Source organism: Episyrphus balteatus, chromosome 1 (assembly GCF_945859705.1).
Source record: "Episyrphus balteatus chromosome 1, idEpiBalt1.1, whole genome shotgun sequence".
Taxonomy (NCBI): domain Eukaryota; kingdom Metazoa; phylum Arthropoda; class Insecta; order Diptera; family Syrphidae; genus Episyrphus; species Episyrphus balteatus.
The window spans coordinates 44,216,098-44,238,540 of record NC_079134.1 but is presented as its reverse complement, the minus strand read 5'-3'; the positions used below and the strand labels follow the sequence as shown (position 1 = coordinate 44,238,540).

The following is a 22,443-nucleotide window of genomic DNA, read 5'->3' as shown; positions in this document are numbered from 1 at the left end:
AGAAAATTTTGGGAGTAGAGGTATAACCAAAATATAAGTACGCAGTTTTGCAGCCATACGCGTGTTAATGTCGATTTCGAAGGTCTGACAACTCTAATTTTGTGCTTTATATGGTTTTTGGGGGGTTAAATAACGTAAGTTTTCCAGTTAATGTGAATGGGCTAAATTTATACTATTTGAAATTATAAATATACAAGCTGATGCTCTATTATTTTTCCTAAATCTGGACACCTCAATCTCGGCTATGGGGTTAATAGAACTTACGATATAAGCTTTTTTAACTAACCATATCAGGCTTTTCAATTCAAATAAACAAACAAAAATCTAAACAAAAAAAGCTTCTAAAACATAATCGTATAAACGGCTTATATATAGTTCTATTGGTCACATCCTCAAGATTGGGGTGTTCAGATTTAGGAAAAATAATAGAGCATCAGCTTGTATATTTATAATTTCAAATAGTATAAATTTAGCCCATTCACATTAACTGGAAAACTTACGTTATTTAACCCCCCAAAAACCATATAAAGCACAAAATTAGAGTTGTCAGACCTTCGAAATCGACATTAACACGCGTATGGCTGCAAAACTGCGTACTTATATTTTGGTTATACCTCTACTCCCAAAATTTTCTCGGCCTACTAGCAAAAAAACAGCTTTTTTTTTACTTTTGACTAGTACATGGAGAGTTTCGGAGTTAGATTACTTCTACAATACGATGGTGACAATAACGATTGTGGGCTCAATTTATAGGTAATTATAAGTACTACAATTCATTCTTGAAGAATTATCCAAACAAATCAAAAGTTCGTGAGATATATGAAAAAATGTCATTTTGTCCCAACCTTGCGATACAAACCCGCACTTTGACCAACTATAAAATTTTATTTAATCAACTCACGGAATTGTTTTGTATATCATTTCTTAGATAATTTTATTGTTAATAAGTCTTACCTTTGTCATTTTTTGTTAAAATGAATAACAATGGAGCTATTCAATAAAAACGATACCAATCTCTTTTCCAAGATGGCGGCTGTTCCCAACCTCCAATTATCCCAACAAATTGACTTTTATGATAAGGACAACCACCCGAACACATTCCATGAAAAAAATTTTGTCCCGCGAAAAATGCGATTTAAATTACTAATTTCCCTGGGCTAACAATAAAACTGGGCAATACATATGAGAGAAATCAGAATTTTCATATGGAATGTTTGGTAATTAGATATCAGAAATTTTGGACATATTGGAATGGAGAATATATGGTTTTTGAAATAAATCCTCACATTTATGTGGTAATCTTCAGAGACTTATGTAGAAACAGCACTATTTAAACGGAAACACGATTTTTGTATATGTCAGACAACTCATCACTGCACAACTAATCATAAAACAAGTCATCATCGACTTTTATTAAAGTAAAAATTACGTCAAAACAACTTAAAATAATAATAACGCAACAACCATCAAAAAATGTCGCTTCATTTCAAAATTAAAATGAAAAGAATTTAAAAGGAACTTTTTTTCAATCGAAACTTCTGATGGCTTTTCTTATGATGGACTGCCCATGATGAGTTGTCCTTTGATGAAATGTGCTGTCATATGCATGATTGATCCTAATTAAAGTTTGTTGCTTTTTTTACTTGCGATATAGGTACTATATATCAAGTTATGCATTCGTACAAAAAAAAAAGTTGAGATAGCATTTTTCCATGACATTACAATGGTAGAGAATGCCAAAAAAGTGGGTCCCGGAAGTCCGTCTGTCAGTCCGTCTGTCAGTCTGTCTGTCTGTAAACGAAGCTACAGCTTAAACGGATGAACCGATTGATGTCAAACTTGGTATGTAGCATTATTTGGCGCCTCTCCAGAGGTTTTTTTGGAATTAATTTTTTTGGACCAAAAATAACGGTACTTGTCATATACCGATTTTAGTAAAATTGAAATTTCTCAAAAACGGCTCCAACAATTTTGTTTAAAAAAATCAAATGTTAGTTTTAAGACAAGGTCTATCTTTCAATAAAAAAATTTTTTTTTGAAAATCATTATTAACGGTACCTGCCATAGAACCGTTTTTTTCAAATCCGATTATCTCTGGAAGAGCTTATTCGATTTCAACGAAACTTTTTGTGAAGAAGCATTTATATAATTTAAATATAAACCAAAAACAAAATTTCAAAAAAAATAATTTTTGGATTTTTAAAAAAGTGTTGAAAATTATTTTTTCAAAAATCAAATTTTCGAAAACGGGACATTGAATTTTTTTGAAATTTTTTTTTAGATGTTGATTAGTGATTTTTACAAAATGGCATACCAATATTATTTTAAAACTTTTTTTCCAAAAAATTATTTATAAAAAATTAGATTTTTAAAAAACTGCTCTAACGATTTTGAAAATTTTTTTTCTAAAAATGCATGTTAATATATCAATCAAAATTGCATACTTGTTTTGGAGGGCAATTTGATTTCAGATTTTATTTTATTTTCTTAAAAAACTAATTTTATTTTTTTTTTTTACCTATATAGTAGGTACCTACATTTTCCAAATTTCTATATAAAAAGTCTTAAAAATTTAAGCAACTTTAACTCTAAGAGCAAGTTCGTGTGACCCAGTCGTGCATTTTATTTAATAAACGAATACGAATGTACGTCACCGTTGATTTAAAAAAAAAATGAAACTAATAACAATATGGCGCCCGGGCAGGAACTTAATTAGTACCAGAAACCACCTTGGAAGCCAATACCATACCAAAATTCTTAACGGCTCTCTATTAGACCGTTATAGCAGGAAGTATACGAATAATAACATTGATTTGGTTGATTACACCTATTTAAGAGGTATGAAAAAACTAAAATTAGTAAAATTAAAACCAATACAACAATTCATTAACAAAAGTATTTTATGTCCATCCCCACGCCAAAATACAGTAGCGAGCAAAAAAAATGCAAACAATAAAAACATTTGCTTTTTTTTGCTCGTCAAAAAAAGGCATATTTAGGTAGACTTTTGACCAAATAATGGTTTTGGAGTAAAATATTCTACAAATTGACTCTGTTTAATGAAAATAAAACTGTTTCAATATGCCAAATTTGGTAACATAGTTCTTGTACAAAACTCTTTAAACCTCTTTCATTTGCATTTTTTTTGCTCGCTACTGTATATATCTTCACCAAGTTTTATCAAAATCCGATAATAATTGTTTGCTATAACCTCCCACAAACATTCAAATTTTTGAAAAATTGCTGTATTTCGTTCCTAAATTGTAAATAGATTGTCAACCAACGCAAAATATGATAAAAATTTTATATCGTCTGGCTTCTTACATCATACTTAACGCCTTATTCTTCTTCTTTCCAGTTGAAACTATCATTGGTAGATGTCTTCAAAAGTGAGTCAAGTCCAAACAAAAAATTGGAGGAGTATAAATTATGAAACCATTCATGAAACCATTCGTCTGTTCGATATTATAATTCTTCAGAAAAACAAAAATCATTTAACTAAATGTCTTGTGTTATGTATTTTAAGCTGTTCTAAATTCACAAAGTTTGGCCATTGATTTTCTGATTTTTCATCTTAAGTGTTTATATTTTTTTGGTTTTATATGTTTTTTCTGTTGTTAGCATAAAAACCAATTCAGAAATCACTTATATATCTTTCTTTTCCATACATAAATACAATTGCTATCAATAGCACAATCAATTTGAAATACCCACGTTCAGTAAACATTTGAATGTTTTATACTCCTACGTTCTAAGAACAAAATGGCGGCTGTGTGGTAGGAGCTTCTTCTGTCAAATAAGAAAAAAAGAGATAGAGAATGTGTTGCGTATGTATGATTGTATTTTATTGAATTATGTCAAATCGAAGTAATTTAAGGATATCACATTGTGGATTATAAGATTCTGTCACATCTTCACTGTCGTCATCGGTCGTCGTTGGTTGTCATCATTCGGTTGTGTCTCAATTCCTTTTCTTATTCTACAGAACTTAAACTCCTCAATCATCATATTTATTAATACAAAAAAAGAGAAGGAGAAGAAGTCTTGAAAGATGTTTGAAGGGAAATTCTTGAAAATGACATTGATATGTTCGTCCGTTTGGCTATATCATTGTCTTTGTCTATACAGATCCTTCTTGGGTTGTTGTATATAGTTTACTTTGATAATAATCATTATCCTGTACAATATTGGTATAGGCGAGGTACTTGTTTTGTTTTATTGATTTTGTGTGTGTGAAACTTTGATGACATGAATCGAAGAGAAACCTTTGGAATTCTCTCAATTCTCTGTATGCGGCTTATGGCCTTTGCATTGCATTGAGTAGGCAAGACAATATAATATTGCTCAAACGAAAACGTGTTGTTTAATGAAATTAAAGATTTTCGTATCTCTATATTATTTAAATTGAATTATTATTTGATAAACTTGAGATTGTTGTGCTTCTAAGACAGGAGACAAAGAGATTGGATTTAAGTTTATTGATTGATATATAAATGTGCATTCACTATATGGCTTCTCCTCTTGGTTAGGTTGGTTGTTATCCTTTTTGGTTTTGACAATTAGATAGATAGATAGATAGATGTTTTTTATTACTAAAAATTGTTAAATACAATAATTTCGGTTACAATTGAATAACATTTTGACAATTATTATTAGTTCACATTATAAATTTATAAAAGATAGAATGTAATAATTTCAAGTCACAGATTGCACTATGATGACATTGTTTAATATTTTAACGGGTTTTGATTCATAGAAATTAGGACTCGAAAGATAATTTGATAACGAAAATGAAAAAAAATAGGGTTTTCAATTTTGATATTGGAAATTCTATGGAGCAACCCTATTTGAAAGAAAATATTACTAAATATTAAAATTTTTCTTAAATTTGAACAAACAAGGAAATGTTTAGAAAACAAAATAAAAAAATAATAAAAAAATTAAAGAATGTAGGTTTGCAAACATGGTAACCAATACAAATATACATTTTTTAACAAAAACAGCAAGATTTTGTATATACACTTAAAAGCTTAAATATACACTTAACTTAAGAGAGATTCTTTTCTAACTTGAAAATGTCGGATCTCATCTGTTAAACAAGGAAATGTAATTGGTAACCCTACTCAAATACTAAAAAAAAAACACCAAAAACACTTATTTTTTTTTTTTTAAAGTATATGATATTGAAAGAATTAAAATTTAGTACCTATGGACATAAGATTTGAGGTAAGACCCTCTTCTATAAAAAAAAAACTTTCGTTATCTGCAAAATAAAAAAAGAACTCGGCAACCCTACTCCAATGGTAAGAAACACTACAAAATCACTTAGTTTTCAACCAAAACACTTAATTTTCAGCTAAATGTATGATAGAATTAAAGGCACTGAAAAAAAAAAAACGTGGGAAGGGGTCTAATACTACCAAGTATTTTTCGGTTGGGGTCGAAATTCTGTATGTGCCATAATACGGATTCCAAAATTCTGTATTTTAAAATGCTGTATTCTAAAATCTGTGAATACAAAATTCTGTATTCCTAAATTCTGTATTCCTAAATTCTGTAAATGATAAAAGAAAATTGTTTTGATAATGAAAAAAAGTGCGCACTTTCAAAATTTTGTATTTTAAAATTCTGTAAATTCATAATTCTGTATTCTAAAATTCTGTAAATACAAAATTCTGGATTTCAAAATCCGTATTCTTAAATTCTGTAAATGATAAAAGAAAAATTGTTTTGATAATGAAAGAAAGTGCGCACTTTCAAAATTTTGTATTTTAAAATTCTGTAAATTCAAAATTCTGTATTCTAAAATTCTGTATTATATAAAATTCTGGATTTCTAAATTCTGTAAATGATAAAAGAAAAATTGTTTTGATAATGAAAAAAAAGTGCGCAGTTTTTTTCTACTTAAAAGACAAAAAGGTATAGGTGTGAAATATACAGAATTCCAAAAATTAGAATAATGGATTTCCAGAATTTTGAAAACAGAATTTTTTATTTACAGAATTTTGAAATACAGAATAATAGAAAAGCAGAATAATGGAATACAAAATTATATTCATGCAGATTTTTGGTCATACAGAATTTAGGAGTACAGAATAACGACCCGTTCCCAGTATTTTTGTACCTAAACTTCGAGGAAACAATCAAATGCAAAGAAAATCGCGTTCACGCAATTTTTGTGATTTCAAATACTAAAGTGACTGTTCGAATATAGTATTTGTAAGCCTATATTTTGGACCATTCATTTCTAAGGCTTTTCAAGAGCTTTCCCCCGACCATACTCAATTTAATAACCCCAAGTCCTATATGTCTTCTCCTCATACCATTTATAACACTAAAAAGATAAAAAGACCCATCACATAATGTATTTTTGATTACCCTTAGAGCATTTCTAATTTCCATTTAAGTAATCTCATATACAAAATATAAAAACAATAATAAAAATCCCATAAAATGTCTCTTTTTTTTTCTTTTATTACTAAATTTCTGGGGAAACTCTTCAATCATCCGCGGTATAAACCACAGATTAAACATTATTTTTTTAGAATATTTTTCATGCCCTTCCCCATATAAAAATATCTCAACACATATGCGAATTAAAAACATTTACATGAACGACTTTGGTTTTTAAATAAAAAAAAAAAAAGTAAAGCAAAAAAATGTCCTTTAGTTCCCTCAAGCTCGAGGTTTTTATGTCATGGCTGTGGAAAAAACAGAAAACTCATGTCACGATGTGTGATATTAGTTTCCCTCTTCCATTTTCCATATGAAGAAAATCACAGCGCTAGCTCTGTCATCAGTTCAGTGTTAGTGCTTACTGCTAAGTCGAACATACAAACATATTTATGTAGAGTAAATATGTCCTTCATTCTTACAATTTTCATCATTTTCAAATGTACACATTTCCCTCACCGTGTCATCGTGTCGTAGAGTTGTGTGTCGTCATCATATCTCAACCAAAAACATTAGATACATCAGATCCTGTTTTAAAGAAAATCCTGCAAAACATACATATTCTCTCCCTGTTGATATATGTATTTAATGTATATGTATAAGTACTTTTAAAATGATTTGTCACACAAAAAGCAAAAGGAAATTACTTTGCTTTTGAATTTCCTCTGAATTACTAAAACCACCATCATTGCCACCATATCGCAAGTCCCACCATTTGCTCTGAATCCTGGTTCTGAATGTGTTGTAAGACACAAACATTTATTTATGTAAAATGATGATGATACACAGAATATTCTGCTTCGACTGTCATTAGAAATTAAAAATAAAAACAAAAACAAAAAAAAAAGAAGAAAAAAATATAAAAGAAAAGGAATTTAATTAAATATTTTCAAGTCGCTGCGTTGGCGATATGGTATTGCATTGATGCAACTCTCTCGCAAATGGAAAACTAATCGCATTTGGTTACAAAGGATCTGCTGACTATGTTCATGTACACATCCATTTTTTGTAATCTATCCTTTTATTTCAGATCAATCTCACTTACATGATGCTGTAACTCTAAATGTAGATATATTCAATCTAGGACAGTTTTATTGACATATTTGTTTTGTTTGTAAAATATTTTTGTCTGTAAATGTCATTTTGGTGATATACAAAAGTATAAAATATGTACAGTACGGACTGAGATTGACCACACCATGTCGTTTAGTTAAAAAAAATAGATTAGATTTTTTGTGCAATGCAGAAACTAAAAACAGGAAATGTTATTAAAAATAGGGGCTGAATAGCAACGAACACAATATTATCTGTGAGCCCAAGTCCGATTCCATTGCCTTTATTTTGCTCAGAAGTGAATGTGAACTGTATAACACCAAAACAAAAATTGAGTTTTGCTACACTTTTAGTTACCAAACGATGTTAAAATGACGCCAGGGATAAGTTTCTGGTATATTTAACCCTCTGTAGGCACACCTCTTTTTTGCAAATTTGGCTTATACTTTTTCATGTCGCTAGAACTTTTTTCGGTCTCACTATTTTATAAAGAATCATATATGAAATTGATGTAGAATTTTGCGAGGAATTCGAATATTGTATTCACAATTCCAAAAAATTGTATTTTCACCCTTATAAAGACACTTTTTTGTGACCACGTTTTATTTTTGTCCTGCCAAATTCACACCCGTGCACAGTGCGTTGACCAGTGGACAAAAATAAAAAAAATCAAGTCTATTATATGATGAAAAACCGGTGCTTCACATGTAGGGTTTATATTCAACAATAATAAAACACAGTTTTTCACTGCTTAAATATAAGATTCAAAAAGATTAGTGGTGTTTTTCATGATATTTCGATTTTTCAAGCTAAGGTTCAAATTGATGTTTATCAATTTTTTTTTAAGTGAAAACAAAAATGTTCTTGACTTTTTTCTTTGTTAATCATCAAAATGAATATCTGTAGATCAGGTGTGTGTATGTCAATTTGTTTTTGTAAAGTGAAATTAGTATTTAAAAAATATAACCTAAAAAAGTCTGTTTTTTGTGACTCAAAAACTAAATTTATATCAGACTGTAGCAAAGCTGTAGCAGAATCTTGTATGCCACAAGGTTCCCCTTTATTTCTACTTTCTTATTCTGCTCACCTTTTTTGCTCATACTTGCTCATCTTCAAAATATTTACATTTTTGTAGACTCATTTTCAGAACTAAAAAATAAGGACTTTTTCGAAAAATTGGCTTAAATTGTAAAATTTTCAAGTATAAAGGTGCTTTATGAGTTTGTTTTAAGTAAAACAAAAAGCTGTGGATGCTAAAGCGTTTTTCAAAATATTTTGTTCCAAAATATCGGGGAATTTAATTGCACTTTTGTCATTTTTTGGACAATTTTCTCATTTTGCCGGCAGAGTTGGCTCTCATTCGATATTATTTAAATGCTTATTATTTTTTTGTGAAATTTATCATTACTTTGATGAAATATACCATAAATAGTGTTTCTGAAGGTTTTCTTATTCAAAGAAACAAAAATTTTTTATATTCTGATTTTTGTCCACATCCCCCATACACTCGACGCACTGTGCCGACAAAGGGTTAGTCATATAGTTAAATATTTTTATTGAACAAAATTAGGGAAAATTTAAAATTTTATATTTTTAAGGAATTTCATAATGTAGTAAAAAAAAATAAAATCTGTTTTTATAATTGACTAAACACTGTTTTAAAAATGATCTTTTACACAAAACCAAGTATGCCTTTTTGATTTCTTGTATAAAAAGAGAATTTTTAGAAAAAAAAATTCAAAAATCGTTACAGTCGGTTTTTAAAAAATAATTTTTTATATTTTCATATTTTCTAACATTTTTCAAAAAAAAAAATGGTGCGCCATTGTGAAGATGTAATTAATTTATACAATAAAAACGAAATTTCAAATTTTTTTACCAAACCGTTTTTGAAAAAAAAGGATGGTTCAAAAAAATAAAATAGAAATATTTTTTAAAAATCCAAAAATTTGTTTTTTTTTTTTAATTTTCTAAAATTTTAATATTACGGTTACTTGAAAGCTTTTCTTAGAAAATTTCGTTAAAATCGAGATATTTAGAAACCTAGTAGCTAGTACCGCTCTCACAGTTAGAGTTAGAGTCGTTGTGGTCATACAAAAATTTTAATTTCCCCTCTAGAGAACTGTTCAGATGCCTCATTTGTAGTTTCTTTTGTTCAGCCATTGATCGTTTTCCGACTACGGATTCTGGCAAGAAATCTCAGAATGAATAACCGTCAAACAGATTGACCATATTGTAATCGACGTTAGACGTTCCTTCAGTATTATATAGACGTCCGAACGTAATGTTCCGAGGAGTCAACATTGACTTTGACCATAACCTGATAGAAGCCGATGTAAAATGGTACGGTATTCAGGCCATCGCACACTGGTCGATTCAGTACATCGTAGCTGGTCAAAAGTCGAAAAAAAAAAGTTGTTGTCAACATACAAAATACCGTTAGGCCGAAAGTAAATATTCTTAAACAACAAAAAACAACAAAAATAATTTTTTGATTCCGTTATTTTATTCATGGGAAGCATCTCAATGTAATCATTCATGATTTGCTCACTCTCTATTTTAACGTCCTCGAATTAACAAGTGTTTACAAAGTGATAGTTTATGATAAAAGTGAGCAATTGAGTTGAACAAAAAACTGTCAGAAAATGCTAGTGGTATGTATTTTAAAATTCAATTTGTTTTTTGTAAAAAAAAGTCGGATTCTATTTCTATTAACTGAATGTTGTAAGGCATTTTTTTGATAGTTCTCAGATGTTTATTTTTTACTTCTTGGACGATTAAAAAAAAGTGCCGAAGAGTGCCATCGTGAATTTTTTATATTTTGTAGTTTGAATCATTACCTTTAATTTGATGCTAAAATTAAGTGCCGAAAACCGCCGCAAACTATTTTTTTCGTCTCTTTCAGGTACCAATCTGCTCTTTTTAAGTTGACCATTTTTTTTACGGAAGGACATTGTTCAAGATTGTCAAGCTTGTAGAGCATGAACTGTTATGTGTGATATATGAAATGAAAGGTTATATTATATCTTTTCAAAATAAAAATAAATCAAATTTAAAAATGCTCTATGTAAAAAGATATTACGTGTCAAAAAAAAGACCATCTTTTTACCGTTATCTCAAAAATGTGACTATGAAAATGATTGAAATTTTGCAAAAATATAGTGCTGGCTTTAATCTATATTTCCTGTTAATTTGATTAATATATCTATCAAAACCAAAAAGATATAAATAAAAAACGGTCAAAAGAGCTCGAAAACGGTCAAAAATTTTTGAAAAAGAAATATTTTTTCCCATTAAAAATATCTCGGGCAATAAAAAAGATATCAGAAAGATTTAAACAGGCATTGAAAGATGGAAAACAGTTCTTATAGGAAATATGTTCAAACAATTTTCCTTATATAAAAGAATAAGGTCCGAAGTACCCAAAAATACGTTTTTTTGCATCGTCTAACGGTAATATTTCAAAAACGGGAGCTGATTAATTTTTTTTTAACTTTGGATTCGAGTTCAGGACACCGAAAACCTTCAGAAAAGTATATTATTGTTTTGGCAACAAAACCCTTGTAAACCAGTGTAATAGTTTAAGCTGTATATTGATAATGAATATAGCAGCTAAGGTGAAAAAAACTGCTAACAGGCACGGGAAGAACGGGAGACCAGGGTTCATCGATTTGTAAGACGTTATCACATTAAAAATAATATTCAAAGCCAATAAGACATAAAAAAGAATTAAGTCCACCTAGTGACTCAAAATCGACCACTGTGCATCGCAAACACATCGGAAATACTATGAGGAAATTCAGCTGAACAAAAAGCTTCAAAAGCGGTGCTGCAGAGAAAAACCAAAGCTGTCAATGACTGTTCAAACGAAAAAGAATGGAAGATCATCGGCTTCTCACGAAAAACAAGAGGCGACTCGCACGAGAAAGGAGCGATACTTTCAATCACTTTGCTCTTCCTCTGAGCAGTCAACAGTTGCAATTGCTCTTTAACATAGCTGGTCACTGCATTGCAAACCAATCTTATTTGGTGTGTGTTTTTTTTCTTATATTTACAATGATAAACATGAAGCGATCAAGTGAAAATGGAGAACAGTAGAAGTGTTCGGTGCTCTGAAAGATTTCATTGCTTTTATAAGCAAAACTGCTCTCTGTTATTGCTTTTATAAGCAAAACTGTTCTCTGTTATTTGAAATTTCAGTGCTCTTTTTTTCAACAAATGTTCTCTTTAAAACTTCACTACTAAGCATTCTGTTCAAAATATCTACTGCTTTGATTATTGATTTTGTGTTAAATATTTTCAATCATATTTCAAATCAGAAAGAAATTTAAAGAGTAGGTCATTTGCGACTTTAACTGCTATTTAAAGAGTGATTAAAAAGCAGCTATTAATCGCTGCTTTTTTTATTAGCTTCTCATTGCTATTATTGCTCTTTAAAAATAGCTCTCAGTGTAAAAGGACCTCAACTAACTTGGCATGCTAATTGGGAAGCATCAATTCGCTAAGGATAGAGCTTCCAGAAGAAGCTTGCTTGCCTCGAATATGCGTTAGTAACTTTTCAGTATTTATAGCCTAAATAGCGTAAATCCGAAAGTCTGTCAAGAATGCCCATAGATTGTAGTATTTTTATTATTTTTTTTTATTTTATTGAACAATAACAGATCTTTTTGATTTATGTCCATGCTTTTGTCAAAAATATTTTACAAACACATCCAAAGTGTTGCGAAATTACAAAATAACCGATATCTATCTGTCTAATCTTTGAACATAAATTCTAAAAATTCTGATGAAAATTTATGTTTAGCCATTTCTATCGTAATCATAATCATCATCGCCATCATCGCCGCCGCCACCGTCATTACAAAAAGTTTAATCAAATAAATGCATTCATGCATAATTCCCAAAAGATAAATACCATAGAGATGCTATTGTATATACAAAAAGATACTATACCCATAACCAAACCATTTGGTTATGATTGTATGTAACTGTCTGTCGTTTTGTGGCTTACCACAATGCAAATAAACAATGTAACACGTTGTCAGCAACAATGGTTTTAGAAACTATACTCGTACACATATACTATCTAGATGATGATGATGATGGTGGGTCGTCGTATAAGTACGTAACTTACATATAGAAAAAGGATATATGGGGAAATTTTGTATGCACATTTTAGATTTCACTTTGACTCTACACTTTAGAGAGATACAAAAGATAACTCTGTTGTTTATACAAAAATATGCGGTATATGACCATTGAATAGCCATTTTCTTTGACTTGTTTTTGTGTTTTAACTGGTTCTTTTATACTATTTATGGAACAAAAGGAATATTTTCAAAATGACGTTACCTTGGTTAGAATAGAGAAAACACGGTCTTTGATAGTCAAAGCAAAAATTCTATACAAATTGTAAGAGAACTATTGTATTTCAAATTATTAATTAAAAATGATTTTTTTAGTTCTTAGAATGACCACCACAAGGCGCTTTGAAGTTAAGCTTCTTTTTTTTATTAAAAAAAAAAAAGAATGGTCCACTTCATATCACAAAATCAAGCATCAACGAATTTAGTTAATGGGTGCCCAATAGATTTTTTACTTGAGATATAGGTACTATAGGGCAAATTTAGGGTTCGGCAAAAAAAAAATCGAACTCGAGATAACAATTTTTAGAAAACTCGAGCTACAGCCTAAACTACTGGAGCGATTTTCTTCAAGCTTGGTAGTAAATAGGTTTTAAGTGATTCCCTACGCTAGAGGACAAAATGAAATTTTTTTTAGAACCAAAAAATAACGGTACATGTCATATAAAGGAAATAAAAAAGTAAATTTTGTTTCAAAAGCGACTTTTAAGATTTTGATTAAAATTTTTGTGTGTTATATTTAACATAAAATCCAACTTTTGAGATAAAAAAAATATATTTTTTGCACCGTTATTAACGGTACCTGTCATAGAACGTTTTTTTTTTTTGTTTTTGAATATCTCGTACAAGACTAACCCGATTTCAACAAAAAAAATTTATACAAAAGCGTTTAAGTCAAGGTATTATTGAAATTTTAGAAAATTTTCAAAAAACACATTTTTTGATTTTTAAAAAAATTGTTCAATTTTTTTTTTTAAATCAATTTTTTGAAAACGGGTTTCTGAAAAATTTTGAAATTTCGTTTTTCTTCAAAATGGCATACCAAATTTTTTTTAGAAAAATGTTAGAAAATTTGTATGTATAAAAAATTATTTTTTTTTTTTTAAAACGGCTCTAACGATTTTCGATTTGTTTTTTTTTCTAAATATTCTTTTTTATACAAGAAATCACATAGCATACTTGTTATTGTGAAAAAGATCATTTAAAAATGTGTTTAATTAATTATAAAAAGAAATTTTATTTTTTACACTATACTTAAAAAATTTCTTGAAAATATCAAATTCAAAATGTTCCCTAATTTTCTTGATAAAAAGTTTTAACATTAGAGTTACTTTTAGTATAAGAGCAAATACGTGCGACCCCAGTCGTGCATTTTATTTGAACTTGCAGAACTTGCAATTAACAGATTATAGTCTTTAAAGCTTAATGCACTAAGATAGGATAATTTTTATTCTTCAGTTCAAGTTTTTGTTAATGATTGACATATAAAATAAATGTTTACGCAGATTTGTTTTCAAAAACGGTCTAAAAGCTTTAAAATCTTCTAAGAACACACTTCTAACAAGATACTCTTGAAATAATATAAAAATAACAAGATAGTCACAGTGCAAAACTCAAATAAGAGAGGCTCATTAATTAATTAAATCCTATTTTTCTATTTTGTTTTCCCCCCCTAAGAAACGCTAAAATCTTCCGGAAGGCTGATAAATGTTTGTTTGTTTTCCTAATTAAGTTTTTGCCATTTAAAATTGAATAAAGCCAATTAAAGAACAAGGCAAGCAAAAAAAAAAAACAACCTCTTCTTTTTTTGCATTCCCCCTCCGATTCTAGTAGCAAAAAGACATAGAGTTCATACCTCAAACAACAAGAATCCGAGAGCTAAAAAGTCTCACGTGCAAAGAACAAACAACCCAGAAGAAGAAGATGTCCTTAAAAGATATTTGCTTGAATTTTCCATAAAAGTTCTATTTGAAGGAAGACAAAAAAAAAACAAGATAAACTTTCTTATTCTTTTTTATATAGTTTCTGCTGGAGGCATAAAGTCAAGAAGAAAAAAAAACCAAAACACAACAACATTGGTTTCGACATTTTTTATTTTTTTAGTTTTAACTTGTATAGTTGGCTGGTTTTTACGTTTTACCCATAGTCTTTTTACGAAGGTACCTTTTAATCTGCTTTGCATTTATATCTACAACTACTCCTAAAAATATACTATATAAAATATTTTTTCCCAATGCGCCTCAAGGATGCACACAATTTTAAAGATGAAACCTTAAACAATTTTTTTTTTTTTGTATATTTCTTAAAAGTTTTGGCAAGAACGAAAAAATCTGAGTTATAAATATTCCATCTTTATACGTCTTTAGTTATAAAATCAGGCAATGCGGAAGTTTTTTTTTTTTTTATTCTTCTATTTTGATGGAATGCAGCATTTTTCTTGAACACGTTAATTTAATTAAGAGTTTTTTGGCAAAACATTCACTGCCACCGATATGCAAATCAAGAATTCTTGCAAAAAATAAATTTGGTTTTTCGTCTTCGTATTTTTCTCCTGATGATGACGATGGTAACAAAACTTTATTTATTTATTTTTCAAAACACGTCAAATCGATGTTTCCGCAATTTACAAAAAAAAAAAAAAAGTATTGAAGCACACACACAGGCCTTTTTTTCGTATTCCAAAAAGTTCTTGAGAAGTTTAACGATAAAGCTGATGGCAGAAAAGTGTTTAACCTCTTTTTATTTATTTTTTCGTTCTTGAATATTTCACACAAATTGTGTTGAAAATGAAAATACAAATTGAGTTCAGGGACGCAATGGTAGACTTGAAAATACTTACCTAACTAATATGGAAGACAAGATGCAATGTGAAATAGTGATTTAGTGCATGTTTGATTGGTGTGCATAATTACTTTACAATATTGAAAGTTGTTGAAATAGAAATCACAACAAAAACATTACTGTTAAAAAAAGAGCCAAGTTCTCATATGTTGAAATTATGCTAGCACAAAAAGTATTGAGATGTAAAAGTGTACCAAGTTCTAAAGTTTGGGTTCAAATTCGTATCAATAAAATTTTGATTGTTCTCTTGACAATTTTTCTTTTAATTACCGATTTTTAAAGTTATTTAAAAAATTGCCAAGTAAACAATCAAAATTTTATTGATACGAATTTGAACCCAAACTTTAGAACTTGGTACACTTTTACATCTCAATACTTTTTGTGCTAGCATAATTTCAACATAGGAGAACTTGGCTCTTTTTTTAACAGTAATGTTTTTGTTGTGATTTCACTACTTTTTGCAAGGTATGGCTGTAGAATTGAAAATCTCTATATTTTGGAAAATTCAGTGAAAATGGGCGGTTGCCACGCCCCCTCGCTGAAATTCTCAAATTTTAAATTTTCTCCTTTGTATAAACTACCAGCTCTACCATTCCACCAAATTTCAAGATTCTACGATAATCAGAAGTGCTCTATAATATTTAATGATAATTCAGCGGAAATGGGCGGTTGCCACGCCCCCTGGCTGAAATTCTCAAATTTTTCCTTTGTATAAACTACCAGTTCTACCATTCCACCAAATTTCAAGATTCTACGATAATCAGAAGTGCTCTATAATATTTTATGAAAATTCAGCGGATATGGGCGGTTGCCACGCCCCCTGGCTGAAATTCTCAAACTTTAAATTTTTTTCTTTGTATAAACTTCTAGCTCTACCATTCCACTAAATTTCAAGATTCTACGATAATCAGAAGTGCTCCATAATATTTGATGAAAATTCAGTGGAAATGGGCGGATGTCACGCCCCCTGAATTGAAAATATCAAATTTTCGATTTTTTCCTTTGTATACACCACGAGTCCTATCACCGTATAAAATTTCAAGTTTCTACGATATCGGGAAGTTCTCCATAATTTTGATGATCTGTCAGTGAGTGAGTGAGTGAGTCAGTCAGTCAGTTACGGTTTTAGCGATTTTTGAAGCCCTATATCTCAGAAACTACTCATCGTAGAAGGCTGAAATTTTGTGAGGTGTTTGTTTTTGACTAGCTCAACTCAATGTAGCGAGTTTGAAATTTCTAGCATCTTTGGTGTGGAAGTTAGAGGGGGGTCGAAAATGGCCTGAGTTGTTTCCTGTAAATAAGGGTGTAGTGCCAAAGTTGCTAGAGAACTTGGCTGGGCACTACCGTGCCCCTTGATACAAAAATTTAAATGGTTTATTATGGTGGTATAAACAAAAATGGTCAGCAACTAAAGCAAACCTAACAAAGAATTGTCAGATTAAAAGTTTTTAAAATCTTTATTTCATGGATCAAAATCACTAATATTTTCAAAATTCTAATGCTTGGTTTTAACGTACTCATTTGAAATCTGAGCGAAAAATCAGTCATTGATTGGAGCTTTAACCCTCTGTAGGCACACCTCTTTTTTGCGAATTTGGTTTATTCTTTTTCATGTCGCTAGAACTTTTTTCGGTCTCACTATTTTATAGAGAATCACATATGAAATGGTATTCACAATTCAAAAAAATGTATTTTCACCTTTAAAAATACACTTTTTTGTGAACACTTTTAATTTTTGTCCTGCCAAATTCGCACCTGTGTGCCGACAGAGCTTTAATTGATCTTAGCAGATTTAGTTTAACCAATAATATCATTTGAAAGGCTAATGAATGGGCAAAACAAGTTTACTGGTTTAAGTATGATCAGCTATTAAAAACTATTTAGTTGTTTTCAGATTTCAGTCTAAATGGTCACTGGGGCGTATGTGTAACATTTTTTTCAAAATGACAAAAATTCAAAAAGTTGGTTCTAACTTCCCAAAAGTTTTGAAACCGCTTTAATTTTTTGAGTCGTTAAGTGGAAAAGTCAACATGGCCCTAAATCATTCAAGTTTTCAACAATTTGAACTTGAATTCTTCTAAAAATAACAAGATTAACACGGACTTCTGAACCTGTAATAGGACATCATTTTTCACTTATTCTGTTCGGTTCTATTACTTTTTGTTTCTTTATCCAAAAACTTTGTCGATGTAATATTGTTAAAATAAAAAGCTATTTGAAGTAATTGAATTTGAGAATTTAAAAATATTAATTTCTTTAGAAATGTCATTTAGAAAAAGAAAAAAAAAGTGGTCTAATATAGCTTCCTTGTGGAACTCCAGTTAAAACATCAGTTTTGCTTATGGATGGCTTACAAACTGTGAACGTGCTTGTAAATATGTTTTTATCTAATAAAGAATTCACTCAGGAAGATTGTTTTTTTGCTAATTTAATCATGGAATACATAATAGACTTCTCACAGTCAATTCTCCAACGTTTGATGACCAAATTTGAAACAACTCTAAACAACCAGGATTAGCCAGAATACATGATTCAATTGAAAGGGCTCAAATTTTGTGAAGAGATGTGAATTTTCGGTTACTGAGACTATATTAATAACAAAATGTTCCATATAAATAAAGCCATTCATATTAAAAATGCTAGGTAGTAAAAAATTTAATAACCTATAAATTATTTTTTAATCACTTACAAGTAAAAATATTCTCCGAACTTTTTTACAGACAATTTCATAAGCTTTATATCACATTTTCAACGAGATTTAATCTTTGCCGAATAATTTTTTATTTTTGTTTGTTGTTTTCGTTGCAACATTTTACACATTTTTGTGTAAAAAAATAAATAAACAATAAATAAATTATAAATTGCCACTAACCTGAATTTGGTTGTCCATTGCTATTTGGTCGTGCTGATGGTGCTCCGTCACGTGCTTCAACTTCCAATGCATAGGCTCCTTTCTTCTCTCTATCGAATACGGTTTTAGTGAAAATTTCACCACTTTGTAAATTTATTTCGAAAAATTCCTTTCCTTCATTACGTGGTGAATCAACAATATAATAATAGACCTGTTGTGATAAAAAATAAGGAAGAAAAAAACACAAAAAAGAACGGTGTAATGTCATGGATAAATGAATTCAACAAAAGCAAAACAACAATTTAAAAAGAAAGTACGATAAACTGCGGAAATAAAGACACACACAAAAAAAAGGATTAGAAATAAATATGTCTGCTTCAATTCATTCCCTCTCTCTCTGAATGCATTACGAATTACGATGCCTTTTGTGGATCTTATTTCCACTCCCTTCTTTTAAAGTAGATCAACTATAAGTTTTTTTCTCCTTTCTTATCTAGCAAAAAGGCGAAGCGGAAAGGGTTTTTTTTTTTCTTGTGGGAGTCATCGTCGCGTCAGTCGTTTGGTTTAAGTTGGTGGTATCTCGCTTTCTATTAAAGAATGTGAAATTTTAGTTGGCAGGATAATGCTTTGCGGTTTATACCAAGTTTCCTTTGCTTTTATTCTTTATTTTCACTTCAACGAAGCGTGAGCAATGGAGATCCTAATTAGCTTGGAGGTCCTTTTTTGCGCCTTTCAGCTTGCCTATAGTATATAACTACGCCTTCAACTTCAACACTCATTCCCAATTCCACTATTCAACTTTTTGATAGTGGACACAAGAGGGAAGAAGTAGAGAAAGAGAGAGGGAAAGAGTAGGTATGTACAAGTAGGTACTTATACTCTTTCCTTTTGCCCCCGTCTTATGATCCTTTGAAATAAGGATGGATTAAGTTTGAAAACTAGTTAAGCTTACACACTTTGTTTTTTTCGTACTATTTTTTTTTTTTTTCTGAACTATGCGACTACTGGTATATGGCATCCTTTGGAAGACTCGAAACTCGACTATGCCACACAATCACTGAAGTTGTAGTTACAGTCGTGTGCAGATTATAATTATTGCGCTGTGGACCTTTTTTTTCTCTTATATTTCTTCCAATTTACCATGATTATTATGCTGATGGATAAAGCTTCCACTCTGGAGGATTTTTTTATCCTTTAGTAAAATATAGTTTGAGAAGTAACAAACATTGTTTGTTTTTGACATTTGTTTAAAAAAAAAAAAAAACATTTATTTTTAATGGCCTTTGGCATTTTTTTTTCGTAAGATTCAGAAAATCAAAAATTTTAATATCTTTTAATTCTATGAAGGTTTTTAGTACCAAAAAAGTATCCTTAAAGAATTGTTCAATTAACAGAAAAAAATCAATTAATTTTATTCTAGATACAGAAAAAGCAGCTTTATGTCCCAGACTATGACGAAACCTGAATTTTTGTTGAAATAATTTCCGTTCTAATTATTTGAGTTTTGGTTCTTCAAATCGGGATGAGGAAGTAAGCATTTAAATGTTTTTCTTTTTTTTAGATCATTATACTTTGAATTAAAAAAAAAAAAGAGAATTCTTTTTGTTAATCTTTTTTTTGTCTGAGGCGATTAATGTAAATTAAAAAAAAAAAAACAATAAACGATAAACAAATACAATAAGTGAAAGGATTTGGTAAATTGAATTTAACGAGAGAAAAGACTAGTCGGATTTTTTGATATTGTTATTGTGTTTTTGTTTTTTTTTAGGAACACAATTAATTTAATTGTTTTCGTAATTATTGAGACTTAACATGAAAGCAATTAATTTTTTCGAGGCTAGGTACTTATAAATTTTTTTGTTGTTATTGAAAAATGTTCGAGGTATTATTTATATAATAATTATTCGCAAATTGTGTTTTTATATCAAGGATGGTCCTTTTTCTCTGTAAAACAAACGAAATTAAAATATTCCATAAAGCCCAAACACTCAAGAGAGTCTCTTGAAATATCTAAGGCGAAAAAGTGTTGTTTTTTTTTTTGAGAAAAAAGTGAAAGCATAGGTTTTTGAATTAAAATTTATTTTGATTTAGAAGTTTTAGGATAGTGACACTATTTTTTCTGCTGCCGTGGCAAAAAGTGAGTGAGATATCAAAAGAAAAGTCTCTTTAAGCTCTATTTATAACTGAAAACTAAATGATTCTTGGAGGTCTGGTTGTTGAGATATGCGGAACCAAACATGTTTTTTTTTTATTTGATTTTTTTTGAGCAAAGTCTCGAAATCGGTTTTAAATTAAATATACATATAAGGCATGCAGATTGATAAATTTTAATTTTTTTTTTTTATTTTTCGAAAAAAATCCAATCCCCTTCCAAAAAAAAATACTTTTTCAAAAATTTACTCCAAATCTATGGAGCAAAAAATCAAAAGAAACATTTTTATTTCTTTTTCTAACATTTTGAAGCCGATATAATCTTATGATCAAAGTCTTGAAACAAGTTTGGATTTACAGATATAATTTCACAGTGAACAGGCCTATGCATTTAGGTAAAAATTTTACAAATCTATCTTTTTAAGATTTTTGAAAAAAATTGCCAAAAAAACAATACTTTTTCAAAATTTTTCTCCAAATCCATAGAGTAAAAAATCTAAAGAAAAGTCTTCAAGCTATATTCATAAGTCTTTAAGCTCTATTCATAACTGCAAACCAAAAGATTTTTGGAGGTCTGGTTCTTGAGATATTTCTTTCTTTTTCTTACATTCCTAAGCTGATATCTTTTGACCAAAGTCTTGAAACAAGTTTTGGTTTACAGATATGAGTTCACAGTGAACTGACCTATCCACTTATTTTAAAAATTTTACAAATCTAATTTTTTTGAGATTTTCAAACAAAAATCCAAAATCTTCAAAATTCATCAAGTGAAACATCAAATGAAACATCTTTCTAAGCTCTATTCATAACTGCAAACCAAAACATTCTTGGAGATCTAGTTCCTGAGATTTTTCTAACCAAACAATTTTTATTACATTCCGAGGTCGATATATTTTGACCAAAGTCTCGAAACATGTTTAAGTTTACAGTTCACAGTGAACAGGCCTCAGCATTTAAGTGAAAATTGTACAAATTTTTTTTTAAGATTTTCGAAAAAATTTCAAATTTTTTTCCAAAATTTCTTTCAAATCCATCGCCCTTGCAGGCTTACGAAAATAATGTCAAAGACCTTCCTCAAAAGCACTGATATAACCTGGACAAAATCCACAAGGCACGATGATGGAGGAGTAAATCCATTACAAAGAATTCACTTTGAGAGTATTCCTAATTTTTAAGGATTTAGGGATCTTATTTGGGATTTTGGGTTTTCTGGATTTTGGGGTTTTCTGGATTTTGGGTTTTCGGGATTTTGGGTTTTCGGGATTTTGGGGTTTCGGATTTCAGTTTTTGGGGTTTGGACCCTAACTTATAAATTAGATCATAATAGTTTCTAGAAGAATTTCTACTCTACCCTGTCAAGAACTATTCTAGAGACTTTTTCGCACCTATGAATAAAATAATAGTCGATTATACTGGAAAAAAAATAATAAACACTAATACAAATTATTATAGATGAAAAGAGTAATAGGTAATTGAACCAGACTTACCTAATCGATTTCAATAGATATTGAAAGTCAAAAAGCTTTCATTTCTCTCAAAGGTATTAAAAAACCCACTTTGTGTTACCTTACATCTAACTTTTCAAACTTTTTTTTCAATTCACTCATAGTCGATGGCATTTTTTCAAATCCTTTATATTTGTTAATGCATTTGAAAATTTGCAAATCATTTAAATACAAAAAAAAAACAGAAAATAACCTTAAAGTTTTTTCCTTTATACTTATCATCACCCACATTCTACCCACTACTCCATTAAAACAAAGATGTTCATGTTTAAATTCAATTTAAAAAAAAGAATAATAAATGAAAACTCATAAACCCATCCTAAAACACGACTACGACGACGACGACTTCCACTTGAAATATACAATTTGTAAAGCATTAGCATGTCATTCCAAAATGTCTCGACTAAAGCTTTTTTTAGATTGTATAAAGGTTTTGGTTGTTAAA

At 29.6% G+C, this 22,443-nt stretch overlaps 1 protein-coding gene across 7 annotated transcripts in view; it reads right to left on the bottom strand.

Moving 5' to 3' along the window:
• The window catches only part of LOC129905842 (neural-cadherin-like), a 658,269-nt gene that overhangs the window by 411,147 nt on the left and 224,679 nt on the right, over window positions 1-22,443 (bottom strand). For all 7 annotated transcript variants that reach the window (XM_055981444.1, XM_055981445.1, XM_055981449.1 and 4 more), the window contains exon 11: window positions 18,364-18,553. In XM_055981444.1, the coding sequence (XP_055837419.1) occupies window positions 18,364-18,553 (190 nt within the window). The remainder of the gene's footprint in view (window positions 1-18,363; window positions 18,554-22,443) is intronic.